General features: G+C 52.5%; 12 protein-coding genes across 12 annotated transcripts; 7 read left to right on the top strand and 5 right to left on the bottom strand.

The window, feature by feature from the left end:
• Positions 1 to 458: 458 nt before the first annotated feature.
• J4E78_000571 (uncharacterized protein) lies at positions 459 to 1,925 on the top strand (the record flags this gene model as incomplete). The annotated part of the gene is made up of 1 exon (XM_049361233.1): positions 459 to 1,925. The coding sequence occupies one exon, from the start codon at positions 459 to 461 to the stop codon at positions 1,923 to 1,925; it is 1,467 nt and encodes a 488-aa protein (XP_049226516.1).
• A 774-nt stretch (positions 1,926 to 2,699) lies between these two features.
• On the top strand, positions 2,700 to 3,203 carry J4E78_000572 (uncharacterized protein; the record flags this gene model as incomplete). Its single annotated transcript, XM_049361234.1, has 1 exon — positions 2,700 to 3,203. One exon carries the CDS (start codon positions 2,700 to 2,702, stop codon positions 3,201 to 3,203), a length of 504 nt encoding a protein of 167 aa, XP_049226517.1.
• Positions 3,204 to 3,516: 313 nt separating this feature from the next.
• On the bottom strand, positions 3,517 to 4,526 carry J4E78_000573 (uncharacterized protein; the record flags this gene model as incomplete). The annotated part of the gene is made up of 2 exons (XM_049361235.1): positions 3,517 to 3,942; positions 3,999 to 4,526. 2 exons carry the CDS (start codon positions 4,524 to 4,526, stop codon positions 3,517 to 3,519), a joined length of 954 nt encoding a protein of 317 aa, XP_049226518.1.
• Positions 4,527 to 6,142: 1,616 nt separating this feature from the next.
• J4E78_000574 (uncharacterized protein) lies at positions 6,143 to 7,156 on the top strand (the record flags this gene model as incomplete). The annotated part of the gene is made up of 1 exon (XM_049361236.1): positions 6,143 to 7,156. One exon carries the CDS (start codon positions 6,143 to 6,145, stop codon positions 7,154 to 7,156), a length of 1,014 nt encoding a protein of 337 aa, XP_049226519.1.
• Positions 7,157 to 7,497: 341 nt separating this feature from the next.
• Positions 7,498 to 10,026, top strand: J4E78_000575 (uncharacterized protein; the record flags this gene model as incomplete). Its single annotated transcript, XM_049361237.1, has 3 exons — positions 7,498 to 7,645; positions 7,694 to 8,005; positions 8,054 to 10,026. 3 exons carry the CDS (start codon positions 7,498 to 7,500, stop codon positions 10,024 to 10,026), a joined length of 2,433 nt encoding a protein of 810 aa, XP_049226520.1.
• A 1,144-nt stretch (positions 10,027 to 11,170) lies between these two features.
• Positions 11,171 to 12,323, top strand: J4E78_000576 (uncharacterized protein; the record flags this gene model as incomplete). The annotated part of the gene is made up of 2 exons (XM_049361238.1): positions 11,171 to 11,363; positions 11,764 to 12,323. 2 exons carry the CDS (start codon positions 11,171 to 11,173, stop codon positions 12,321 to 12,323), a joined length of 753 nt encoding a protein of 250 aa, XP_049226521.1.
• A 509-nt stretch (positions 12,324 to 12,832) lies between these two features.
• Positions 12,833 to 14,793, top strand: J4E78_000577 (uncharacterized protein; the record flags this gene model as incomplete). Its single annotated transcript, XM_049361239.1, has 9 exons — positions 12,833 to 12,841; positions 12,888 to 12,936; positions 12,998 to 13,025; positions 13,111 to 13,337; positions 13,392 to 13,415; positions 13,470 to 13,541; positions 13,606 to 13,917; positions 14,167 to 14,327; positions 14,377 to 14,793. 9 exons carry the CDS (start codon positions 12,833 to 12,835, stop codon positions 14,791 to 14,793), a joined length of 1,299 nt encoding a protein of 432 aa, XP_049226522.1.
• A 97-nt stretch (positions 14,794 to 14,890) lies between these two features.
• On the bottom strand, positions 14,891 to 16,088 carry J4E78_000578 (uncharacterized protein; the record flags this gene model as incomplete). Its single annotated transcript, XM_049361240.1, has 2 exons — positions 14,891 to 15,271; positions 15,330 to 16,088. The coding sequence occupies 2 exons, from the start codon at positions 16,086 to 16,088 to the stop codon at positions 14,891 to 14,893; spliced, it is 1,140 nt and encodes a 379-aa protein (XP_049226523.1).
• A 298-nt stretch (positions 16,089 to 16,386) lies between these two features.
• J4E78_000579 (uncharacterized protein) lies at positions 16,387 to 17,684 on the bottom strand (the record flags this gene model as incomplete). The annotated part of the gene is made up of 4 exons (XM_049361241.1): positions 16,387 to 16,822; positions 16,870 to 17,332; positions 17,385 to 17,517; positions 17,565 to 17,684. The coding sequence occupies 4 exons, from the start codon at positions 17,682 to 17,684 to the stop codon at positions 16,387 to 16,389; spliced, it is 1,152 nt and encodes a 383-aa protein (XP_049226524.1).
• Positions 17,685 to 18,900: 1,216 nt separating this feature from the next.
• NMD3 (ribosome-binding protein) lies at positions 18,901 to 20,451 on the bottom strand (the record flags this gene model as incomplete). The annotated part of the gene is made up of 1 exon (XM_049361242.1): positions 18,901 to 20,451. One exon carries the CDS (start codon positions 20,449 to 20,451, stop codon positions 18,901 to 18,903), a length of 1,551 nt encoding a protein of 516 aa, XP_049226525.1.
• Positions 20,452 to 20,916: 465 nt separating this feature from the next.
• On the top strand, positions 20,917 to 22,197 carry ATP25 (ATPase synthesis protein 25 mitochondrial; the record flags this gene model as incomplete). The annotated part of the gene is made up of 1 exon (XM_049361243.1): positions 20,917 to 22,197. One exon carries the CDS (start codon positions 20,917 to 20,919, stop codon positions 22,195 to 22,197), a length of 1,281 nt encoding a protein of 426 aa, XP_049226526.1.
• Positions 22,198 to 22,451: 254 nt separating this feature from the next.
• J4E78_000582 (uncharacterized protein) lies at positions 22,452 to 23,769 on the bottom strand (the record flags this gene model as incomplete). Its single annotated transcript, XM_049361244.1, has 2 exons — positions 22,452 to 23,369; positions 23,428 to 23,769. The coding sequence occupies 2 exons, from the start codon at positions 23,767 to 23,769 to the stop codon at positions 22,452 to 22,454; spliced, it is 1,260 nt and encodes a 419-aa protein (XP_049226527.1).
• Between the last annotated feature and the right edge of the window lie 2,864 nt (positions 23,770 to 26,633).

The following is a 26,633-nucleotide window of genomic DNA, read 5'->3' on the forward strand; positions in this document are numbered from 1 at the left end:
GCTGAAAGCACTACTACTCTCTCGCCATCTTCGTCGACTCCTGTGTCGACGCACACTGTGCAAACTGTCAGTAGCTTTGCCTGTACAGTGAATGTCCTCCAAGACACCCGGATGCCTAGCGGTACAGCTATCTCTCGAGGCATTGCACACAAAAACCGAGTTTTCGGACAGAGCCATTGGATGAATGGATTCGTGAGTAATTGCCGATGTACGAACTGCATGTGAGACAAACACTGACTTCGTACATCCATCTTTAGGTGATATTCCGTGACATCATCGAGACAATTGAACCCTTTCTACAAAGCGGAACGCCCAACATAATCACCAGTATGCACCGAGCAAAGCCCTTAGCCCGGATCATCAAATCGCAACGCTCCCCAACCTGGCCTACGCCTCCAACACGAGACCTTCCTCCGAAGCATGTTTGCGATGACCTCGTCGCGGCATATCTTCGAACCATGGAGACTCTCTACCGCGTGCTGCATGTTCCCAGCTTCCAACATGCATACGATAACATGTGGAAAGGCAAATCAGAATCCAACATGGCATTTGTAATGATGTTGAAGTTGGTCTTGGCGATTGGAGCCATGATATACGACGACAAAGTGTGCATGCGAGCCAACGCGGTGAGATGGGTCTTCGAGGCCCAGACCTGGCTGTCATCGCCCTTGTTCAAATCAAAACTCGGTATCCAATATCTACAGATCAGCATTCTCCTCCTGATCGCGCGAGAGCTTGTCGACGTTGGCTCTGAGCTTGTGTGGATCTCAGCGGGCGCGGTGTATCGAGCAGCGGTATATGTTGGGTTGCACAAGGACCCGTCGCAGCTTCCGAGTACGACGGCTCTTGAGACTGAGATGCGCCGCCGGATATGGAATACAATCCTGGAGTTGTCGCTTCAAATGAGCATGGGATCGGGCGGTCCGCCATTCATCTCATCGGACGACTTCAATACAGCGCCACCAAGCAATTTGGACGATGAACAACTCTTGGAAGCAGACCCTGTTGCAAGAGCAGATCATGTGTATACGCAGACGTCCATTGCTATAGCTCTGCGCAAGACTCTTCCGGCTCGGCTTGCGGTGCTCCGATTTCTGAACGACATCAACTCGAGTGGGACATATGAGGAGACGCTTCGTATCGATTCGGATCTGAGAGCTGCACATAAGCTCCTGCGTCGCACCCTACATGCATACACCCCACATACCAGCTCGTCCCCCTCACAGTTTACTCTTCAAGCTGTAGAGTTCATAATGCAACGCTACGTTACCTGCTTACATCTTCCATTCTTCGCTTCCGCACTCAAGAATCCGGTCTATGCCTATTCGAGGAAAGCTACTGTCGACTCCTCGCTCAAGATCTGGAGTATGGCTTGTCCAAGTGCAGGCGAGAGCTCACGCCGTCCGAGCGAGACCGACTTTGTTCGCATGTGCAGGTGCACAGCGGGGTTCTTCCGAATGTATACTTTCCACGGGTCGACATTTCTGGCTGCTGAACTGCGGATGCGAATACAGGAAGACGAAGGTGATCTTGACGCATTGCCATCATCACTAAATAATATTGTCGATGACGCTGCCAATTGGTACCTCCGCTGTATGGAAGCCGGTGAAACTGGTATGAAGGGCTACGTTCTTTTACGGCTCGTCGGTGCTTGGATTGACGCGGAAAGTCATCATGTAGACAACTCAGATTTGCCTGCATTACTGGTGGGAGCCGCAGAAGACGCTGCTCAGGTTTGTATACCGATTCTGGAAGCATTGGCTGGTTGTGAGGAGCCGCGTCCTGGTGCTGCCGGCATGGAGGGCAGCGGTATGGAAGAATTCGACTTCCAATTCTCACCGGAGTTCACGGAGGACTGGGACATGCTCATGTCGGGGACGTTCAGTCTGGACGACGCAGGGGTCTTCGACGCGTTCGTGTCGTGATAGTACTAATTCGCTGAGCCATCGAGTAGGAGCGTCGATATGCCGCGTCGCGTGGCCTGAAAGGGGACAGTGGCTCTGATCAAGTAATCGCCGTTTCGCACGATGACAGCGGCTGTCACATATCAGACTGAGGACGCCAAAGAAGGAGATTTCTGGGGCTGTCGCTAGACCCTAATGCATAAAATACCCGTGCGCGGATGACGATCATCCGCACTAACGCCGCTCCCCAGTCATTCCATCATCACGCCGCAACCCATCTTACCGCCACAGTCTCCATCGCGACTAACTATTTCATCGCAGCCACGCTCTAAAGCTCCGCTAATGACCACTGGTGCTTATGCTAATGACGGCGAGCCGGCGCGATCCATTGAATACCACGAGGCACCCTAGCGCCTGTCTAGGGGCGCTTAAGAGCCTCCGTGTGACCTGACACACCATGAGCCTCATAACCACCCCTTATCCGGCAATCCACGTCGCAGCGCGGTATGAACGACAGCCATCATCGTTCTTGCGGCCTCATATATCACGGTTAAGTGGCCTGATTTCTTTTGCTTCCCTTGTCGCCTTCCTTCCTATCCCGAGCTTCTGGTATACCTCAGGCAGTGGTACCAAGCCTCACCACCAACGATCTTTCTTTCCTTTTCGTTCGTCCATTCATTCACTTCTTGAGGCGTGCCGGTCACCAAAATACTCTTCACCTAATAATACTTTACTTCTTTTACTTGCTGTCCAACTCCCGAGGAATCCGCTCACGAAAACATCGACAACGACATCATGCATTCTCCGCTCCTCACAAGTCTCTTCCTCGCCCTCTCGGTCTTCCATCTGGCGGCTGCAGGCCCCAATGCTGTTCCTATCGTCCCCGGCGGCCTACTCAATACCAAACTCGAAGTTCGCCAAGTCTCCGCCACACCCTCGCAAGCCGATCTATGTCTCGACTACGAACGCACAGCCAACATGTCGACAGTGGGCGCCAACGGCTCCTACCGTACAGTCGTTATGCAAAAGGCTAATGTCGGAACGCTGACCAGCGCGCGCATGATGGATGCTGCCATCGCGAAGCTACCTGCGCTCACGGCCGATGCGGATTTGAACAACCGATGCGGGAACTGGACAGAGATCGCACTAGCAGAGGCGGAGAAGAACTTTACACAGGGGATTGTGGCGCAATTTACCACTGAGGGGTTGCCTGTTGGCATCAAGGCTGGACCCGAAGTGTTGGTCATCGTGGGCGTTATTGCCACGCTCATGTCGATCGTATGGGTGTTCCCTGGTTAATCTAGGATGAATGCAAGATGCATGCTAGAACAACCGGGAAAGAAGAAATTGGAGCGCACCAGAAGAGAATCAACTATACCCAAACATCAATACTAGAATCAATCGTCACATGCATACCGTTGCGCGAGCTTCTCTTGATGCTCAAATCTAATGATGAAACATGTTCAAGACCAACTGTTTAATTAACGGAATGTAACTATATACACAAATAAAGATATGCACAAGACCGAAACTCGCAACTCCTTCAGCGCTCCTCCCTCTGGCCAGCCAGTATGTATCACTAAGGCTGTATCTCCTCATTGTTCATCAGGACCTAGAAAGTGACGACACCTACACCGGCGCTCTTCTGCACAATAGCGCAAACGCTGGCCGCTGGGTCCGCAGTGTACTTGTAGCTCGGCGCAAATGAGCCCTTCTGCGTGATTTGAGTAGGACTGTTGGTGAAGATGTTGTCCTTCTCAACAGCAAAGCCCTCCTCGTCAGAGTCCAAGTTGGTGACAACAGCCTTGTCGACGTTGGTGAAGGAGTTGGCTTCAACCAAGACTTGAGCGCCCATGCGCGAGTTGACACCAGAGATACCACCTGAGTAGCAAGAGCTGTAGATGTGGCCGGTACCAAAGCGGATCGAGGGCAGACGCGAGTTGATGCCGGTGAAAGAGTTGTGATGGTAGGTCACGTGGAGTTTGCCCTTGTCCTTGGAGGCATTGTTGTCAGAGTGACCGACAAGCGAGCCCTTCCACTGATAGGCGTTAGTACTGTGTTTTATATAAGCGTAGAGGTGTTATGGAGACTCACGTGGTCGTGGAACTTGTTCCAGGAGAAGGTAAGCATATCGGATCCAGACTTGGCGTCAAGCAGGCCGTCGTAAGTGTCCTTATCGCCAGTGACACCCACGCTAGAGAAGTCGTTGTGATCAACCCAGACATTGGTTGAGGCCTCGATGTCGATGAGATCCTTTCCCTTTGGCGCACGGTAGAGTTTGAGGTTTCTGATGATGATGTTGGACGTCTTGAAGACCTGGAGGCCACTGTCTGTCAGGCCGGCGTCCTTGCCAACACCGAGAATGGAAGTGCCTGCAGTACCGACACGGATGATGCCACACCCAGTGAGCATGCCCTTGATCTTGATCACACCGCCGGCCTTAGCTGCCGCTGTGAGCTCAGCACAGGAGGCGACAGTGGTTCCAGCCCCGCTGCCTCCTCCGGTGGTGCCTTGGGCGAATCCAACAAGCTCATCGACAGCTGCAGCGCGCTTTTCCATAGGTGCACCGTACGCCGTAGAGGCAGCGGTCATGGCCGCTGTCGCGATCTCGAAGAAGCGCATCTTGGTGTGTTTGGGAGATGTGATGAGACTGAAGGTGGAAGAAAGAATGTAAAAGAGTGAATAGAGATCTACTCTGATCTGATGAAAGAATGTGTTGGAGGTGACGATAGCTGATGGTGTCTAATGGTGTCTTTATACCAGATGTTTTAGATTGCTGAGATCTGTACAGGCTCCATGATCGTCAACTCGGTCCCCCTTTAATACTGTGAATCGCGGAACCATCTTTAGCATACCAGATGTGGAGTTTCTCCGCGAATATATGACTTTTGTCTTGGCCTCCAAGACGTTTCAAGAAGCATTCATAATCCACCAAGGACATTCATGTATAGCGGTCTCGTGAGCCAGTATGTGGTTGTGGCTCGAAGGCCGGAAATGTATCGCAAACCTGGGGTGCATACCTGGGGAAGTCCCAAAAGCCGACGGCCCTCAATGACTGCATTAGCGCTGGAGCCTCGGAAGAGTTCCTGGAAGCCAACTGAAGGAAGGAAACAATATACAAGTCGGCGCTACCGTTTGACAGCATCGTCCAGAATGCTTGGCTGGCTGTGGAGAGAAAGACCACCAATGGGATAAACTTGAGAAACAGAAGATCGCCATGCTCGTCACAAAGAGGACTGCGGTGGCTGTAATTGTCGCAGTGATATCGATACCTAGGCATCGATGAGTGGGCGGAAGAATTCTCGAGGCGCCACAGTGTACCTGACACATGAGGAGGTGGTAAAGTCGTTGTAAGCTAGGGTGAAGACGGGAAGGAACAAATTGGCTGTATCTAGGCTGAATTGAGACTAGCCTCGCGAACACGCCTGTCGAAACTCCCAAGATATCGCGTCAAACGAAGAAGAGTAATCACGTTCAGCCCATACTGCCGCCTACACCTGTTTCTTTCCAGGGCAGTCCACGGGTCGTTCGAATGCATGCTTCACCCACTGACGTCTCGGGCTATGCCCGCAGCAGACTCCACAAGATCACAGTCAGGTCCGCCATGAATACAAAGGCAAGCTCAGGCAAAGAGAACGTTCGGCCTTCTGATGCGCATTTAGTGTCGAGTCGAGATGCTGGGGCATCTGAAAGCCCAAGATCGCCAAGGCCGTATCTGACAATCGTCGAAACACCCGTTCCTAGGCGCATTTCCTTCCGACGCCAGTGCGGCGTTACCTAGGTATACTCTCCGCGCCTGAACATCGGCTATACCGCGGTGAATGAATCGTTTTGCAGCTCTGCTGGAGAGCATACTTCCCTTGCCAAATTCATTGTCGTCCTCCTCCGAATATTGCTTCGCAGCAGTCGAGGACAAGACTGCCCAGGTGGCGTTGGCTGAGATCGGTGCCACCTGCGTGTTTCCCCGATGCTCCGACATGCGCTCCAAGACCCAGCCGAAGATAGCCATTGTCGAGATGCGCAGGGTGATCGATAATGCATCGTTAGCAGAATTCTTCGTCGAATCGTTTGCGCAACTTGGCACAACGCGTTATTGTGACTGCTCATTCACAGAGTAAATCAAGCGGCAGGTATTCACAAAGTTGCATGGATACACCCAGTCGCGAAGAATCTCTCTTAGCACGTTTTCTACCCTCGCTGACCGCCAGCCACAACTCACCTGCAGATCGAAATCGGCCATGGCTGGTAACGTTAGCAGATACCTGCAGGTATCACCAACGTGCTTCCTTTGTAACAGAGCTTTCGGCCCAGATCACGCGCCGGCCGCATTACGAGCCTGTGGGCATATATTTGGCTACCGTTGTCTCTCGATCATTCTCAACGGTGGCGACGTCGACTTGAAGAGCACTTGGCCTGATATACCCAGCATTGGAATCAAGGGTGCCGAATGCCCAGAATGTCAGGTTCCGATCACAAACCTCGATAGCGAGCAGAGAGCGCTGTCAATACTCGGCGACATTAGCTCTGCTATACCGGACCACCGGGACAAACTCAACGCCTTCGTCGAACAGCTACGCGATAGCGTCGCAAACACCGATCCTGATGTCGAGCGTCATGACACCCTACACTTCTTCAAGAAATGCTACACGAGCGACGGAGACGACATCCTGCAGAAAGCTTTGCAAGATGCAGCAAGCGCCGGGGATTATTTTTCGCCGTTTCATGACGCGATTACAGCTTCTCGCGGTGCCAGTCCTCAACCCATGGCATTTCCGCTCATTCGATTCTGTTTCCTACTCTGGGACGCCCACAACGCGATCGAGAGGAAGACAAGCCTGGCGATCAACATACTACTATGGGAAGCCAACCGCTGCTTGGGTGTCAACAACCCATTGGTTCAGTGGGAAGATGTAGAAGAAGCTGCCGACTTGGAAAATGCTCGACTCTTCCCATTGCTACATGGACTGACGATGCTGGTGTCCCAAGGCCTTGCACGCAATGGCTTAATGGACCCCTGGCCTGAAGAAAAGAAGCTCGATCTTGCGCAACAGTTTGCATGTGAATTTATTGGTCCGCACTTCGAGGGTCAGCCTTCCGATATGTGGCTGGCGAAGCTGGCGCTTGTTGTGAACGAACTCAAACGCCATCAATTCGAGATGGGTAGGAAGCCATTGACGGGCGTCGCAGCCGAGAAGAGCATCGTTCGAGGGTGGTGGGCGATTGCGCATGCAGAGGCTGATGAATCTGATTGAGCTGGTGTAAGTGCTGCTTTATGCATGTGAGCTACATTTTGTATAGGACCCCGTTACTTGTCTAAACAATACAGGTAGTTTTTCCCAGTTCTCTCTTGGTCTCATGTGAGGCCGATTCCGGGCTCAGCCCGGCGTGACGCGTCTTGGAGCGCTAGAATTATGGAACAGGCTAGACTTGCGGGAAGATCCGTGATCTCACGCTAGCCGGAGACGGGTCTTCGTATATCGTATTTGCGTAATCTGCGTATTGCGTAGTAAAACCGTGATGATAAAAGTCGCCGGCTGCCAGAAATGAGGTGCTCAGAAGCAATACTTTTTTCTTCACCCGACTTGCCCTCATCATGAAAGCAAGACCAGATAGCACCCAAGCGCCGATACCAGTGGACTCTGAACGCGACGATGACGTATATCATCTCGGCGCACCACCGCCGTATACTGCGGAAGAGCTGACGGGCTCAATACCACAACCAGGAGATACTGGAGTGACGAGTAAGCGCAACCCGTCATAACACCCATAACTATGCTGATTGGGAGCAGATGACGGTCGCATCGACATTGACTTGAACTCGCGACTGACCAAAACACTCGTGAAGCTCGTACCGAAGCATGACAAGAACGAACCAGAACTAAGCCGAAGATTTACTGTTAGCCGACTATGGAGTATCCGCCTGAATATCGTCATTCAAGTCGTAGGAAGTCGAGGCGATGTACAGCCATTCATTGCTCTCGGACAAGAGTTACAGAAGTACGGCCACCGTGTCCGCATAGCGACACACAACACGTTCGAAGGCTTCGTAAAGGAGTCAAATCTAGAGTTTTATCCTATTGGCGGGGATCCTAAAGAGCTCAGTATGTTATGCTGTAAAGGTCCCTTCGTACCTCGTTAACATGCAGCAGTGGCCTACATGGTCAAGAACCCAGGGTTGATACCGTCCATGAAGAGTCTTCGCGAAGGCGATATCCAAAAGAAAAGGGAAATGATCGCCGAGATGCTCTATGGCTGCTGGCAGTCATGTATCGAACCGGACATCAAAACTCAACAGCCATTCGTGGCAGACGCAATCATCGCCAACCCGCCTAGTTTCGCGCATGTACACTGTGCCCAAGCTCTGGGCATTCCGCTCCATCTCATGTTTACCATGCCTTGGAGCAGCACCCGAGCCTTTCCGCATCCGCTGGCGAACTTCAAGAGCGACGAAATCTCGACCGCTCTCATCAACTATGCATCGTATGGCGTCGTCGAATTTCTAACGTGGCAGGGTCTAGGTGATGTCATCAATGGGTTCAGACATTCCTTGGACCTTGAAGAGGTGCCGCTATCAGTCGGACCTGTACTTGCTTCTACACTCAAAGTGCCTTTTACGTACTGCTGGTCTCCGGCTTTGGTTCCGAAGCCACCTGATTGGGGAGCGCATATCGATGTCTGTGGTTTCTTCTTCCGCGAACCAACGCCGTACACGCCGCCTCCGGAAATTGATCAGTTCCTGAGAAACGGACTTCCGCCGGTTTACATCGGCTTCGGGAGCATCGTCCTCGACGATCCTGCAAAGGTGACATCAAGCATCCTGGAAACCGTGCGCGCCCTAGGTATTCGGGCCATCATCTCTAGAGGATGGAGTAACCTTGGAGGCGACTTACCGAACGACAACAACGACGTTTTGTTCATCGGCGACTGTCCACACGAATGGCTGTTTCAGCATGTTGCAGCGGTGGTACATCACGGCGGTGCAGGTACAGCTGCGTGCGGACTACGTAATGCATGTCCTACTGTTGTCGTTCCGTTCTTTGGAGACCAGCCGTTCTGGGGAGAGATGATAGCAGCAGCGGGAGCCGGTCCTCAACCTATTCCCCACAAACTTCTGACGGCCGAAAACCTTACAGCGGCTATCCACTTCTGTCTCACGCGCGAGGCAAAGCAGGCCGCACGGGGATTATCTTCGCAGATGGCGAACGAGCGAGGCGTCGAGGCAGCAGTACAATCTTTCCACACCAATCTGCCTCTCGAGACTATGCGATGCGCACTGCTACCTACACAGGTGGCATCGTGGAAGGTCAAGAAAGAATCCATTCTTCTTTCCAAATTAGCGGCACAGATACTCATCGAGAATGGTTCCATCGATTCCACCGATCTCGAAAACCACGAAACCGATCCTTTCATCATCATCAATCAACGCTGGGACCCGATAACAAGTACAACTTCGGCGTGTGTTGGCATCGTCGGAGACATGGGTATGGCAGTGAAGGGCATGGTTGTGGATCCCTTCGTTGAGCCTAAACACCCTGCTACATTCTCAGGAGCCTCAGCGTCTTCAGGAAAGCCGGGTTCAAGCGGCGCAGCTGCCGCAGGTCGCTTTGCCAAAGGCTTTGGTAGATTCGTAGGTGCATTCTATAAGGGTACCATCGTCGACCTCCCTCTCGCTGCCACAGAAGGTTTTCGCAACGTGCCAAGGTTGTATGGTGAAGAAGTCAAAGACCATGGGGAGGTCACTGGCGCTCTTTCTGGCTTCCAAGTCGGTGGCAAGACCTTCATCCATGGCTTTGCCGACGGCCTCTCGGATCCCTTCCGTCAGACGTATGAGGGTGGGAAGAAAGAGGGTGCGATCGGGTATGCAAAGGGCTTCGGCAAGGGAATGTCCGGACTGATCACGAAGACTGGCGCAGCAACCTTTGGGATTATAGCATACCCTGGAGATGGCATCGTGAAGAGTATGAAGTACTTGGCGAAAGGCGGCACGAGAAAGCGCATCAAGGCGGCAAAACGGGGAGAGACTGAGTGGATGGGCCGGAAGTCCGAGGCTGACCTGAGAGCTGTGGAACTCATCCAAGAGTTCGACAGGCTAAGGAAGGGCAAGGCGAAGGTGAAGACGTAAGGGGCGGGATGATCTGCGGCGTTAGGAAATTTGGAGTTCGGACACATACCCTATTCAAATGATTATTTCTTTACTTCGCGAAACCAGCCAGTTCGCATTTGGAGTCAGAGATGCCTACTCACCTTCGTTGTGACGTGTAGTAACGGCGAACGGTCCCCTTTGTTGGGGCGACGAAATGGGACATCGGGTCCACTTGGTTGCCTAATTTCGGTCATTCCGCTCCGAATCCCGTCCTTTCGCGCGTTGCGCGTTGCGCGTGCACGGCCAACTCCATCATGCTCGTCTTCTTCGCATACATATTAAGTACCTGGAATACAGACGAAATCCTATCATGGAAACGGACGCAGTAGGCAAGACCCCTGCGCCATATGGTCAGGCATGTGGCAACTGCGTTAAAGCGAAATGCCGATGTATGTTACGCGACGGCGGTGTTTGCGACAGGTGCGCCATCCCTTTGATCAATACGCTCACTATGGAGCAATCACACTCGGGGATGCACGTCAACCTAAGAAAAAGCCGAACACCCTGGAGCCTACATCGACGTTAGGTCACCTAGTTTGCAGGCTTTTAGGTTGATGTAGGCCCAAATCGCTACCTTCCGCGCACTCGGGCTAACTTGAACGCAAAGATGTCACCGCCTAGGTAAAGAGTGCAGAGCTTCATCAGCTGTGCGCAGGAGGGCACCCAGATCAAACCAAGCGCCGAAGAGGTCAAAATTGGAGGACAAACTCGATGAAGTCGTCTCTTTGCTTCGAACACAGCGCACAGCGCCCCTCACCATATCGCCCAATGATCAGCTCGTGCTAACACCCGACTCCTCCGTAATTCCCCACCAGGGGACCGATGGTTTTGACAATGACAACTACTTGTCTAGCGGTCAGGTGCACGATTTCCGGACGAGTTATCTGTACTATTTCCCCTTCATGCCTATGTCGGAGAATACTACCACAGACGAGCTTTACCTCAAATACCCGCTATTTTGCCATGCTATCCGCACAATACTCACCAAAGCAATAACGAAGCAAAGCCAGTTGAGCAAGCACTTACGAGAACAATTAGCTTCCAGGATCATTGTGCAGGGAGAACGGAGCATTGACTTGCTCTTGACTGTCATCATGTGCATAGCTTGGTAAGGACGCAGATCATGTATAGTGTTTCCAATTTTAATGCTGTTAGGTCACCGTACTTCACGCATGGGAAACAGTTCCTGGGCTCCATGTGCGGTCTTGCAAAAACGCTGGTTAGCGATCTCCGACTCGACAAGCCCACGCAACCCGCGGGATGTCCAAGCCTAGGCCCTCGTGTTGATAACAAGGAAGTTCGGAAGACCGAGGGCAGTAGAGCATTTCTATCTGTTTTCATATTATGCGCCAAGTAAGTTTGCGAGAGAACTCATCGTAGCCCAACTGACGCTAGAAGTGTTGCTGTTATCTTCGAATATGACCTGATGCTGTGGTCGTCGCAGATCGAAGATGCATGCGATCACCTCAGTAAGAACAAAGAATGTGAAGGAGACGTCACACTGGTCGCCGCTGTGCGTCTGGCAAAGATTGTTGTCAGCGCCGCCGAAGTATCACGAAGAGCTTCGGATGATCACAATACAGCAAGGCATGCTATGATGACTATTGACCCTCTAATATTGGCGCTCAATAACTTCAAAAGTTCACTTCCTATTGAGATTCTACAGCACTGTAAGATCATCATTCCGTCACCTCTTCCAGCGCTCAATTACTCCAGGGTTGATTATCGGTCTCACTCAAACCGCCCAGGTTGCCATCTACGATCTTGCGCTCTTAACAAAGCCTACGGATGAGTTGTCAGTGTCGCATCTAGCGTTCGAGCCCAGGCGCATCGAGTACTTTATGGAGCTCCTAGAGACCAGTAAAGCCTGTCGAGAACACGCTTGGAATGGCGGAGTCATAGGTCTGACGGCTCCATCAATGCTCGTGTTCTCGTATTGTATCAAGACCTTGTACAGATTCGCCAGCCTCAAAGGAATCCCAGACTGGATACCACCCATCGTTCAATCAAGCTTCGACATCGTGCAATGTCTAGAGAGGTTCGCCGAGATTGCTGAGCAGGCTAACACGGAATTCAAGGCCAAGACAGGCGAGGATACTCTGTTTGCTGCGGCTGCGGAAACGCTAAGGGCTATGGCACCAAACTGGAAACTTCCAACGACGGAGAACGATGACGACATGGGCAATGCATCGGATGGATGGAATGGCGGTTTTGGTGATTTTGGGGCACTGGACTTTTCGAGTGACTTCTGGTTGCCTAATGCTTTCAATCCTTGAGCCATGTGAGTGGGTCTGAATGGATCAGTTTACAGACGTTTGCGCAGATGGTGAAGGGCACAAAGCTACACTTGAGATAGGCTCTAAATGATTAATAGGGCATTGCGAGAAGCTTGGGACGGATTTGCGAGGATCTGACCTAATTTCCGGCTGCGGCTGCCTGATATGCAGGTCAAACCCGCCCGAAACCCGATCCATGGACAAAGCCACAGGTCAACATGCGACTTCCTATTATATATGCCATTCAAACCTGCTCTTACCTGATCACTGCATATCGTTATCGCTCGTTGGCCTTTTGCACACGAACAATTTACTACATTTCGCTCGAAACCTACAACAACCTAGACAAATTCTACGTGAACCTGAACATACCTACATAGCAGCCAGCCAACATGGACAGCTATCGCGACACGCCGCCGCCAGATCGATATCTCAATGGTCCAAAACTCTTCACCCTTCTCGGTAGCCTAACGCTAGTTACATTTCTCGTCTGCCTCGACACCTCCATCATGGGTACTGTATGTATCGCCTGTGTTGCTGGTATGACGATTCTAACGGTATTAGGCAATACCACGCATTACATCCGAGTTCCACTCGCTTCCAGATGTAGGCTGTAAGTGTAACTGCGAAACCGCGATGTGAGACGTATACTGACTTTGTATACCCGTAATTAGGGTACATTGGTGCTTTTACGCTCGCTTCGTACGTCGTCTTCTTCAACCAACATTTTGTTTCCCTTCCAAGTCTGAGTGGCCCACGTCGAACTGCTTATTGATGTCGCTACCAGAGCAACATTGCAACCACTTTCCGGCAAGCTCTACACACACTTCAATACCAAGATCGTGTTCCTTACATTCGTATCTTTGTTCGAACTCGGTTCCCTACTTTGCGGCGTCGCCAGTTCCTCGGTCGTACTCATCGCAGGAAGAGTGGTTGCCGGCTTAGGGGCGTCTGGCATCGTGAACGGTGCCATGACGATCTTAGCAGGGGCCGTGCCTATGGAGAAAAGTCCAGGTATGTTCTTAGCTCCATAGATATCAGAAGGTTCACGCTAATAGTATGCGACAGTGTACACCGGTGTAGTACTTGGGAGTAAGCATGCTGTACGATGGAAGTCGGCATGTTTGGATGCTGACAAGATGATAGCTGCGCAAATGGGCATTGTCGCAGGGCCACTCATCGGAGGTGCTCTGACTGAGCATGCGGTCTGGCGTTGGTGTACGTAATGTATCTTGTTGCGTTGTTTTCTTGTCTTCTGAAGCTGACGGCGATGCGAACGCAGGCTTTTACATGAACCTACCCATCGGCGGAGTGGCAGCCGCCATCATCGCTTTCGTCCCCATTCCCGAACGCACGACGAAGCCGCGCATAACTCTGTCTCTCGTCCGCAAGATTATACCCGACCTCGATCTGCTCGGCTTTGCTCTCTTCGTCCCTCCGTCCGTTATGCTGCTCCTTGCCCTCCAGTTAGGAAGTGGTGGAAATTACGCCTGGAGCTCCCCTGTCATCATCGGACTGTTTTGTGGTGCAGCAGCATGCGCCACCCTCTTCATACTTTGGGAGAGAAGGATGGGTGACCAAGCTATGCTTCCGGGTAAGCTGCTTGGACAGCGAATCGTCTGGACGAGTTGCGTGTATGCCAGCTGCATTATCACTTGTATGATGACAGCGAGTGTTTGGATGCCGACATACTTCCAAGCCGTGAAGGGCGATGGACCGACCGACAGTGGTGTACACGTACTGCCGAGTATATTGAGCCAACTTCTAGTTGTTATCGCTACGGGTGCTGCAAGTATGTCTCCACACTGTCAAACTCATGCTTTCGGTAGCTTATTGTTCATAGTATCTCGCATGGGCTACTATCTTCCCTGGGCGCTCGTCGGTGGTATCATCACCGCAATCGGCAACGGTCTAGTGTCAACGTTCACAGCATCCACGAGCGCCTCGGTCTGGATCGGCTATCAGATTTTGTTGGGCGCTGGCCGAGGATGTGGCATGCAGATAGTAAGTCCAACTCCTGCACAGGTCGGGGTCGCATCATTGACGCTCTCAGGCCATCATTGCAGTGCAGAACGCCGTATCTCCGGCCCAATACCCGGTCGCGTTGGCCAGTGTCGTCTTTTTCCAGAACCTCAGTACATCTATCGCTGTCGTCATCGCGAACACGATCTTCTCGCAGACACTCCGCTCCGCCATCACACGCTACGCGCCTACAATATCGCCCCAGGCGGCGATTGATGCTGGATCTAGTGCCAGTGCTGTGCGAGCCCTCGTCCCGCTTGGAGAACTAGATGGCGTGCTAAGAGCGTACTCGGAGGGTCTGCGCGATGTCTTTTACTTCTTGGTAGGCATAGCATGTCTGGCTACCCTTGCCAGCTTGGGTATGGGCTGGAAGGATATCCGGAACAAGCGCAGCAAAACGGACATGAATGTTGACATGGATGAGAGATGTGAGACCATGGACAAGTAGGCGGGTTATGTAGATGGCTAGCTGAAAGAGTAGCTTAAAGACTGTGGAGTTGTAACTCAACACGCTGGCACTGAGGATTGAGTATCTTGATAGGAATTTACTTAGCAGCCCCCATCCAATCATGGATACGTTCCCATATCTCATCACTGTTCTTCTCCATAAACATCATATGCCCATTACCATGAATGCCGACTTTTCCAAGCTCAAGATGTTCAGCCTTGGAACAGCCAGCTTGCTTGAGAAAGTTGACAGTGCAGTAGTCGTACGGCGCGTGGTAGCTGGCTTCTGACGTAACGGTGAGAATGGGCAGCGGCGCAAGATTAGGAAGTCGTCTCGGGGCTGGCTCGGCTGCTTGCAACACGCAAGGAACAGTAGCATTGTCACTTGTCAGGTTGGTAGGCTGATAAACCTGTTGTACTAAGTCGATCGCGGGGTCAGAGACCGGAGGCGAATAATTCATCGGTATGTCCGTCAAGCCCTGTAGGTTTTGAAGTCAGCAGCCATTTAAAATGAGACGGAAGGTTTGGTGAACCTACCCATTTCCTCGCTGGTGCAGATCCAAAGACTGCTTCCTGGAAGGGGGGACCAGTCGGCTCCACCAAGAGGAGGCCCTTCGTGAGATGGGGCCGTGCATCAGCGATGAGCAACGGCAGAAGACCTCCTTGGCTGTGGCCAAGCAACCACGCGGGAGTGCCGATCGAGTCCAAAAGCTGTGCTCCTGCTGCTTGCATGGTGCTTTGTTGATAGGTGGCATTCGAGATAAACTGGACGTTGGAGGAATAGAAAGCGTCGAAAACAGGATCGCCCATGATGCCTGTTCCTGGCCATTGAGTGTGAAGGGTAGATTGGGGCCAGAGACGATATTGCTGTGGAGCAGTGAAGCGTTCTTGGATAAGCTCAGCAGAATAGGTCGACGGCGCATCAGCACCAGCTGTTGGTGCCCAAGCGGAGCGTCCGCGGAAGGTTTGATCCACGATGTAGACAGTATGGCCAGCCTCAAGGAATCGAGAGCTCCATGATATCCCTCCGTCTGGCTTCACGAGAAAGTTTGTGCCCGTCTGCGCTTGTCCGTGGATCAAAACAACGGGATCCGTATCATGTTGTCTGGTGGACACTGGCGTTAACTTTTCGACATACATTTGGTCCTTGAATATATGACCACCCTTGCCATCTTCACTATAGCCACCTCCGACGTAGAAGAATGTCCGGACTGCAGGTGTTTCCGTTTCCGCATGATGATGGTTGTGCGCCGCTGTAAAAGACATGAGCAGCGCAAGGTGATGTAGCAACATCATGACGTGCTGATTTGAGGATTTTTTGCTGAAGGAACGGAAGCAAGATGTCGATGAAGGATGCGGCGAGCCATTGCAACCGAGGTCAATTGTCGTGTGGAGTGGGCTTGGCTTGCAGCTTGTCGAGCTATGCCTCGATGATCTTTCTTGCAGGGGCCCATGCAGCTACGAGCGACACCTGGCATGCTCAATGACGAGAAGTCGAGCGAGTCGGATAAAGGAACAAACGGGCTGCCACCACACGTATGGACGTAAGAGTCAAAGCCAAAGTCATGAGCTGGAGTTTTTGAAAACATGCTGTTCAGAGTCTCCGCGTTCTCTGTGCCTGTGGTTGTACCTCTACTCGCATAGCAGCAAATCTGCCATCCTTGCCCGTCTCTGGGTCAAATCCGCCATACACTGTGTCCTGCTCTTCGCTCGTAACCCTTGCCAATTCTTCCGCACTCCCTGTGCTCTTCAACGACGTGTTCCTGACCAACTCGAAGTTATCGCGGCTATCGTTGGGCAAACGTTCGTGGTGCGTAACGCGGACCTCGTTGGTGACAAAGATCTGGGTCCAGGAAGCCATGACGGTGGGCCAGAATATAGGCATGGACGCACACATTATCGCGAAGTCGATTTCGAGGCAGGAGATGATGAGGACTTCGGGGTACCACCATGTGAAATCGAAACTTTGGGTCATGCTTTGACTGTTTTTGAAGGTGCTCCAAAGGCGGAGGATAGCCATGAGTACGACACTGCGTCTGTCAGTGGTGATGCTGGAGTGTTCAGAATCTGCACTTACATCGAACCGAGAGCGAACAGTCCAGTCATGGCAAGCACCTGTTTCCGTCTGAGATCTTTCCTAAAGTATTCCGTGATCGGGACGAGGAATATTGCAATGTCGAACGCCATGTTCGTCGCAGCAAACGCGAGGATCGTGAGTTTCGCCTCCATGATAGTGCGATACCCGAAGCCGTAGCATTTAGAGCCAGGTTGTCGATCCCAGAAGTTCCTTACTGGAAAGCAGGGTACCCAAGCCATGAATGAGAAAGTCAGGCCCCATACTATCACCAACGCGAGAAGTACGATGCAAATGATGCGGCGAGCTCCCTGCTGAAACAGCCTCAGGTACTGTAGGAGTAGGGATATCTTGATGAAGACAGTGGTCGTATGATATGCGGCATTTGTGATATACAGCCAGATCATGGTTGGTTGCAACTCTCGTAAGGTGTAGATAAGATGGTGACCCATTCCATAATTGGTGCCTGCGCGAGAAATCAGTATAACGACCACGATTTTAGAGTCGTGCAAGCCTACCGTGGAGGAAGGCTATGATAGATATCAAGTTGAACACAGCCGCTAGGACTACGAAGAGGTCATCGAGACCAGGTTCACGAACAACTCGCAGGCGAGTATGAAGACGAAAGCCTACGACAATCCAGCATAAAACCTATATCAGTGAGCTTTCAGGTCGTTATACTGTCGAGACGGACCTACGTGGAATGGTATCGAGACACCAAACATCGTGCTTTTCTTGTTCGCCAACGGTAAGGGCGCATTTGGGTTCGGGGGAGTTAGCATCATCTCCTCGACAATGCGAGTAAACTCGTCGGCCATGGCGGGCAAGTATCTCAGCTGAGCTTCGTTAAGATAATTGTGTGACAGATGTCGTAGTCTGCCTGCGTGCGAAAGGCATCGATTACTCAACCTGCGAACTGAAGAATTGCGACTTACGCATCAGGTCATGTCCCTAAGAGAGGCTCTACCCCATGTTCACAAGTGGCAGAAACGCCCTTGCGCATGTTGGTCTTTCAGCCGGCTTTGCTAGCGATGCCGGCTGAGTCGCGTGCGGCTATGATTGAAGGCGGCCCTTTCTCCGCCAAAACTTAAACTTCTGGAAACCCAAAGTTGACCCTATACGACTCAGTGGAGCAAAGCCCGCAACCTCGTTCGAGCGCGATGAGAAGCCGTTCGGACGGGAGCGAGTCTTATTTCCTAAACTACCTAGGATTGCGTGTCGCCAGGATAAGCTGGCGGCGATGGTGCGACACGCGAGGCACCGGTAACCACAAGAGCCGTAAAGCCTACTCGTAAATTGCGCAACGAACTGTAAATTAGGATGACAGAGAACACTCGTAGAACACTGTGACATTGAAATTTTGAGCTCACGGAGAATCTCGATATCGCCAGGCAGGTGCCCAGGTGGTTAGCTGTTGAGTCGGCCGCGCCAACTCTTTCGCTGTCCTTGGTAGCGCATGACACATGGCGCAACCTTCACTTGCAGATCCGGATCGCCTGCAGCATCAGCAGTAGGCAGTACACATCCGTTGACGTGACCAAGGATATCCCCGCGGAAGGTGCTGGGCGTGGGCAAGGGGAACTATCAAGCCCTGATCAAAGTTCAGAACCGGGCCTATCCGTGCCGATCTCGTGTAAACTGTTGAGCTGTGTGAGGCCTGAGAATGAACCTTCAGAGAGGCTTGAAGCAAGCTGGTGAAACCGTCGCCATCACTACCAGCCGCACTGAGCTAGCGATACGGCACCTACGTCGCCACGGTGAGGCCACGAGAATCATGATAGCGAACGATCTCAATTCCTGCTTTCACCGGCAGCAGTGGAATTGTCACGACTTTCACGGCCACAGCCACGAGCGAAATGGTGAGATAGTGAAAACAATTTGAAGATTGAAGGACAAGATGCCCAGTCGACATTGGATGAAATCGACGATTCTATAAACCTGGTACTTCCCGTCCCTTTTACCCGCCAAACGCCCGTAGATGCAGTAAGCCACAACGCCATAACTCATGCGACATTGATCTCGTCATTTTTAACTTCAGTCGTGCATCTTCATTTCCTCGAAATCATCCAGCAGTTGATCCATCGGAATCTGTAGGCCTTCATCCTCATCGTCACCAAGACTGCTCTCAGTCTCCATGGCATCTGCGTCTCGCTGCTTCTGTTCCTGCTGCGCCTTGTATAGCGCCATGGTAGCGCGCAGGTCTTGGTCCTCCTCGACGTCCTGCAAGAACATCTCGAAGTCGCGCTCCATCTTCTCTTGATCTTGCTTACGGGGCAGCATCTCGCCTTCATCCTTGTTGATGCGCTTGACGCGCCAGTTGCGCTTGTTCTTGTTCTTCTTGGAGCGCTGGTAGTACTTCTTGACAAGCATGACATCTGGAATAGCGGCCGCGTACTTGTTGTTGTTTTCGAGAACGTCGAAGAGATCGTTGTTGAAGTTGGTGTTGCTGAGTAGGTAACCCATGACCGAATCGCCAACGTGCAAGATACCACCAAGATGTGTGCGGCAGTAGTATGTTGTGTCGTTGACGCCCATGTCGGAGGAGCGGGCTACGGTGGCTTCGGCGAGGAAGTGGCGGCCTACTGACTTGCCCAGAGGCTCGATGTCCAGGACAATGAACTCGGTCAGTTCCTGTACGTCTGCGAGGGGTCGGAAAGGTGTGCGCCAATAGATGTCGGTGGCGACATCGGCTGTCTGGAGGGTCGAAGGGTCGAGTAGTTGTATGGAGGTGCCGATGCGGGTGCAGAGTGTGAGGGGCGAGATGTTGCCGATTTTCTTTGCGAGGGGAATAGGGAGGACTACAAGATCGTCTTTGCAGATGGGTACGATTTCGCAGGAGAAGGAGAACTTGTAGTTCTTGGTCGAAGTGTGGATATCGTGCGAGATGAGCTCCTCAGAGCGCTTGATGTTGACTGGGATGACGGCCTTGAGGAAGTCGCAGAAGCCTACGGCATGATTCCGCTGGGAGAAAAAGAAGTCGATACCGTCGTGAACTTCCTTGATGTTGATGGTGTCCTTGTGGGCTCCGTGCTTGAGGATCAACTGCTCCAAGTACAAGAAGGTTCTCTTGTGTGGCACCTTCTGGCGGATCTGCACACAGGCCCTCCATGTGTTGTGGGTGTAGCTCTTTGCGCAGTCTGGGCACTGGTTGTAGTTTTGTGTGTATTCCACCTCAAAGCTCTGCTGCATGATGGCGCCCTCGTTGATCTCCGACTGCACGGTAATCTTGACCTTGATCCTCCTGCTGTGGGGCTCCGTCCAGATGAAGCCGGCATCAATGATTCGCAATTTGTTCAGTCCGCGCAGTTTCTTCAGGCAGAGAGCGAGCAGTTCGCGCGATTCGGGGGCAGCGACGACCCAGGTGGTGGGTGGGGAGAGCCATCGGTCGCAGTCGCGGCACATGAGCAGGATTGCCTCGCGCTGGATTCCGCCCGTCACGTCCGTCTTGAGTTTGATGCAGTCGTAGCAAAAGGCGCCCGAGAGTGTGCCGTCGACAGGCGCGCCGCAGTCTGCGCAGAGAATCGTGGCCGAGTTCTTGGGCTCAGGCGCGAAAGAGCGCTGAGCATCCATCATGACGCCCTCCATGTATGCGGTGGTGCTTGGATATGAGTGGTTTCGATATTGCGCGTCCCTCTAGGTATCAGAGGACCAGGGGAAGGATATATAAGGAGAGAAGTAGCGGTCGGTGTGAGTCGGACAGGCAGTGACTGCTTTGAAATTGGTGCCCCGCGTGCCCGATGATTTTCAAAAGTTCGCCGCAAGCCCTCTTTCGCCCCCACTAGCTCTCTTGGCAGATGCATCACCCAGCGACTACCCAGGACATTGTATGAGACTATAGGCTGATACACAGTGAGCAGACTTTCACTCTGTGGTAGTGACGTCTCTGGTTCATGCCACGAATACTCGATATGTATCATAGTGTGCTGTAATCACAATGCTGGTGCTACAAGGCCAGACCTGTGATAGGGAAGTTCACAGGACGCTAGTAGGGATCCACAGTCGGTGCTGCGAAACACCGATGTCATCGAGAAAGTCGAACTGCGCAGCGCCATGCCACCATTTGTGTCTGCTCTATCCCACACCATGTCTTTCTCCAGGGCTGTCTCTTCTAGGTCCATCTGCAATGCCTGTCGGAGTACCCAGGTTCGCCAGTCCACCTCAGTGTCTCTACCCAATGGCGCACCTTTGCGCACCGCGCCTTCGCCAGTGTCAAGATGCGCCTTCAGTACGAGCGCATTTCGGCGGGTAGACAAGAACGATCCTTCAACGGACGATCCCGGGTTCGCCTTCCTCGACGACAGTTCCAAGCCTGTTAACGAGGATACTGTATCCCAGGAAGCCACAACAGACCCCTCCGAGGGCTGGAAAGAAGCTGCGCCAGAAGTCGCGACCGAAGCCTCGCCATCTACAACGCCACCTTCCCAACAAGACAATGCAATCCCGTGGTATCTCAGACAACAAGCATCGGTTCCGTCTCCCGCATTGAACCCCGCCCAGATCCCAGACCTCCCACCGAACCCGCCACCGCTCCTGGCAACCCTTCTCGAATATGTCTCCATCACGGCCGGTCTCGACGACTTGCAATTGCTCGACTTGCGAAATCTCGACCCTCCGCCTGCGCTCGGCCCCAAGCTGATAATGCTCATCGCGACAGCGCGCTCGGAAAAGCATCTCCACGTAGCAGCCGACCGATTCTGCCGATACCTTCGACGCGAACACGGGCTGAAAGCGAATGCGGCCGGTCTTCTGGGTCGCAATGAGCTGAAGATCAAGCTAAGACGGAAGGCCAAGCGCATGCGAATGTTGGCAAACGTTGGTGGTTCCGCACCCGAAGGCAACATTGACGACGGTATACGCACAGGCTGGATCTGTTGCACACTTGGGAAACTGGAAGCGCATCCCGATGACACGCACATGCCCGGAGACGATGTAAAACAGTTTGTCGGTTTCAGGGACATCAAGCCCGGCGTCAATGTAGTTGTGCAGATGTTCACAGAAGAGAAGAGAGCCGAGACAGACCTCGAAACATTGTGGGGTGGAGTGCTGAGGACACATCAAAGGAAGGACAAGACCGCCGATGAAGCACTAAGAGAACTGGAGCAAGATATCGAGGATCTGGAAGAGGATGCCGAGGACCTTGATTATCGAACACAAGAGTCGCCGCAGGCAGTCAACAACTCGCTCACCGAGTCTAGCAAGACTGTCAGCCCGCCGACACCCGCGCAACAGACACACCGACCACGTCCCACTCCTGGCGATTTCTTTCCGCCCGCTTCAAACCCAGAAAAGAGGAAACAAATACGCCGGTTACACACAGTTGGTCTCAGATGAGTGCACGAACGTTACGATTGAACGATATGTACAAAATGTAGAAATACTGTAGAACTCGCTCCTGTGTGCATTGAAATGGTGCAGGACGTTACACTAAAAGAGACTTCAATGACACACTATGTAGTGTTATGGCATATGATTGGCTTCCATAATGTACTGGCAGCATAGCAATGCGCGCACGTAACATCGAGTAAGATACATATATAAACTAACAAAAGCAGAAATTACATACTACAAAGACACCAGCAGACCTCTCACATCATCACAGCCATGCCTTGGGCGGTTTTCCCTGCCATGCCACCCAAGTCGAAATGTTGCACCTGCTTCATCGACCCTTGACCACCGGAAACATCGAGCACTGTAATCGCCGCGTTGGTGGTTCCATTGCCAGGACTCAAAGCATAGACAAAATCGCCTGCAGCGCGGAGATCAATGAGACCAGGATCGCCATTAGCAGACAGATCGAGCTGCATGATGATGCTCGCGTCATCTAGGCTCATCTCCACGACACGATTGACACCGACGTCTGTAACGAACGCGCTGTTTGTTGCCTCGGAAATCGTGGCCCAGCAGGTTGCTGCTTGACCGTCGATCTTCTGGGAGCCTTTGACTGTCGCTTGGCCTTGAGAGTCTACCGATAGGACGGCAGCGCCAAAGGACGCGTCGGTGACGAAGAGGGAGGATGGATCATTGGGCATGACAGCTGAGCCGAAGAGCACGGCGGTTCCTTCGGGTGAGCTGCGAACGTCCTTCTTCGAGAGAGCGGCGGCGCCGTTGGAAGCTTGCACTGCGTAGGTAGAGAGGAACCCTGTGTTGTTCACGGCTGGATCGCCCTTGACGGTCGTGAAGAGAGCGGACTCATCGGATGAAAAGAACGCCTGGGACACGGTGTTTAGGGGTCCAACGGGGGGAGTGGTCTGTCCGAGGTCGAAGGGCCGGAGGTCATCCATCTGTCCAAGCCCTTGCTCGGAGAAAGGTGCGCATGAGATTCCAGCTACTGCACCTGTTGTTCCAACGCATGCGAGCTTATTCTTTGCAGATGCCGCGACGGTGTTGGGGAATTCTCCAGGTATGGCTACAGGCTTGCCGGCGCAGGCGAGTGAAGTGGGATCGTTGGATGATATAGTCATCATGGTAAGGGTGTTGGAGCCAGCGTTCACTGCAAACAGGTTCTGCAACTCGTCAGTCCGACATTCTTGTTCTTATTTCCCGGCCATGTGTAAAACTTACGTTTCCAACGACAGTCAATGCCGACTGGCCAACCAATGCATCAGGCGTCGCGGGCTTGCCATCAGCGTCAACAGCAACAGAACCCGCACCACCCGTCTTCATAACTTTGCCTTGCGAAAGCATACCATCGGCTCCAATGGGCAGCGCAACGACAGCGTTCTCGGCATCGTTAGTCAACATGTAGATGGCTTTGCCGACAGCAGGTTTTCCAGCACTCTGCTGCTGCATGCAACTCATGCCACCTTGCTGTTGTCCCTGGTGTGCGCCTGGACGGGGTCGTTGGTGTGGTGCTGCTACTGCCATTGAAGGAAGAAGAGCGAAAAGGAATGATTTTGTGAACATGTTTGCGGTGTTGAGTACGGTGTAAAAACAGAACAGATATTAATGGCGAAGTGTAAATGGGTAGCTTGAGAGCGAATGTATGGAGAAGGTAAGATAGAGAGTCCAGCTGATCTGTTGAATGCCCCATCGTCAAATACACACCCTTCTCTTATAGAAACTGCGATTAAGCCAAAGCCTCATACTATTGCGTTCCAAGAGACCGCGATTATTCGATCAAGATTCCCTAATCCGGAATGGCGTATAATTTCAGAGGACGACCGGGGGAGCAAGCCACTCCTACAGCCTCAGGCTGAACATTACAAGGTTTCTCCGCACCACCCGTCGCTTGGTTTCATGGAAAATGCAGCGCGAAGAGATGGCACATATCGGGTATGCGGTAAATACGAAACGGTGCCTGTGTCAAGCGAGCGCTTCGTCGATCTATTGCCTGAACGAGTAAATTTGATTCTGAAGCAATTACCAGAGACGGCTAGCCTGAAATTCCCAGCTGAGGACAGAGCCAGGGCGCGCAATCTGACTTGTGACACCGTGTCTCAACTGCGCCCGTCAGACATGTCAACCGGGCCGTTGTCATTGGCGCGACATTTGGGATGGATACGGCATAATGGGAACACTAGACTTGGCATCTGCGCAGCACGCGCAACTTCGTCGCCTTGATCGCTCTTTTCTTCCGAGAGAGACTGATTACCTATCAGGCGTCTGCACTTTGGGACCATAAGCACAGTGGTCCATTTCCGGTCTTCCTATCGGGTGGCTGACAGAACAACACGTCTGAACACCTGAGCACCATAGGCTGTGCACGTGATGAAGTTCACCTTCAAGCCTTTCAAAGGCGACAAGAGTTCTCCCGACGGTATGTCCAATCAGGGCCTATGAAGCTCCAGGTACGGGTCGCTAAGCTTGCATCTCGCTGTATTCAGACGATGGCGATACGCGTAATCCAGGTCAAAGGCGGCGAGAACAGGTTCGACGAGCGCAGAAGTACGTTTCGATTCCGTGTTTATACGTCAGGTGCTCTACTGAATATGGATTAGAACACATCGCGAGCGCAAAGAAGCATACACAGCTTCCCTCGAGAGTGAAGTAGTCCAGCTCCGCGCGAATGAAGCTCGATTGTCGCAGGAGACGAAAACACTGTATTCTGAAGTCGCTTTCTTGAAAAGTCTGCTGACTCAGAACGGCATTGCGATACCCGATAGATCAAGAGTGGGGGTTGGTCAACAGGAAGAGGGAGCGAACGTAGAGAGTGAGAAGAGGATAGCTCTGACCGTTGGGCAAGAGGAGAATAAGAAAAAGAATCGACGGAAACAGATATACGTACAGCAAGTGTCTCAGCAATCGTTACGTAAGTACACTACGGCTGGACTACGACAAGTGTTCTCAATCCGTGGTAACTGACACTTGTCATGCAGCCGGCTCGGCACAGCTCATAAGTCCGCCATTGTCTGGCTCCGCGTTATCAGGGTACACATCCACCACGGGTTCGCCTGGTGGATCTGCGATATGCATGGGTAACATGGACCCAGAGATCGTTGGGATGGACTTCGTCCTGACGTATGAGCCCACCTGTTTTCTTTCCTCACTACGTCGTCACTAAACTCCTACGTATAGTCTCGAGTCTCCCTGTTTACCCCATATCGATGTGGCTTCGCCCAATACTGGCAGCTCTGACACAGATACTTCCGCTTCGACCGGCCACGCCTTGACGGTCTCAGCATGCCTCTTTCATCATCACCCTTCACCACCTGGGCAACGACAGTTCTCTCCTTCGACTTGGGAGGTTCCACAGGCTAGTATAGACCAGCTTTTGGCACTGTCTAGCTGTGTTCCGCTCCAAGACGGCGAAGTCACGCCAGTACAGGCGTGGGATTATATCCGGCGACAGGAGGGATTTGCGGGACTGGAGGCATACAGGTGGGACAGCTTGAAAGAGAAGTTGGTGGCATTGGTGCGGTGTTATGGCTTTGGCGGTGTGGTTGAGAGAGAAGCTTTTGAGAACGCGGTCTTTGAGGCTTTTGTGGTTGGGAGGGTGTTCTGAGGAAAGGGGGGCATCTGAACTGTTTCTCTCTTGCGGAATACGAATCAAAGACCGCAGATTGCGTACACCATTACGTCGGCTCTTTTTGTGTATGGAGATGGTAGTGCGATAGCGGCAAGGCGAGGGCTGCAGGGCCGCAGCTAGTTGCCATGGTGAGGGTATTATTCCCGAACGCCCAGTCATACCCGCTGGCAAATAGCACGGAGGTCGCGTATACGATACCTATTTCTTTCCACTCAGTTGGCATTCCATCCAATCCTGTACAAGTCGCCGATAGTAACAACATTGTCAAAAGAGCCTGCTCCTTCTCTTTACTGTTTGGCGGACCTCGGCACTGAGGAGCCATCCTTGCATCATCCATCGTAACAAGCGAGATACGGATACGGGATATGCGCGGCGGACCTCTGGACCTGCGTCGCGTGTCGCTTCCCCAATTCACGCAGCACGCAGCAACGGACAAGTCAAATGTCTGCCCGATTTTGAGCAGCACAGCGCGACGCCAACCAAGCTCGAAGAAAACTGGGGACAGCAAACCCACTAAACGCTCCCGAAAAGCTTAGCCCTCGACTAATCGATAGATCGCCCAATCGACAGCCCCACACCAAACAACGACAGCAGCGTCATCAGCGCCTACGTCGCCACCTCGGGCCGGGCGACTTGTCAGCATAGCCACCCAAGAGATAGAAATAGTATAGTACCTGCAGCCAGCCGTAACCCGTAAGACACGCGTTCCGGGTTCCCTAGAACCAAGGAAAACAATAACTCTCCGGCTGCCCCGGAAACACTGCGGTTCTTTGTCCATTATCCACTCACTCCGCAACCAAGC

The sequence above is a fragment of the Alternaria triticimaculans genome, assembly GCF_023758025.1.
Source record: "Alternaria triticimaculans strain BMP 0046 chromosome Unknown scaffold_1, whole genome shotgun sequence".
NCBI lineage: Eukaryota > Fungi > Ascomycota > Dothideomycetes > Pleosporales > Pleosporaceae > Alternaria > Alternaria triticimaculans.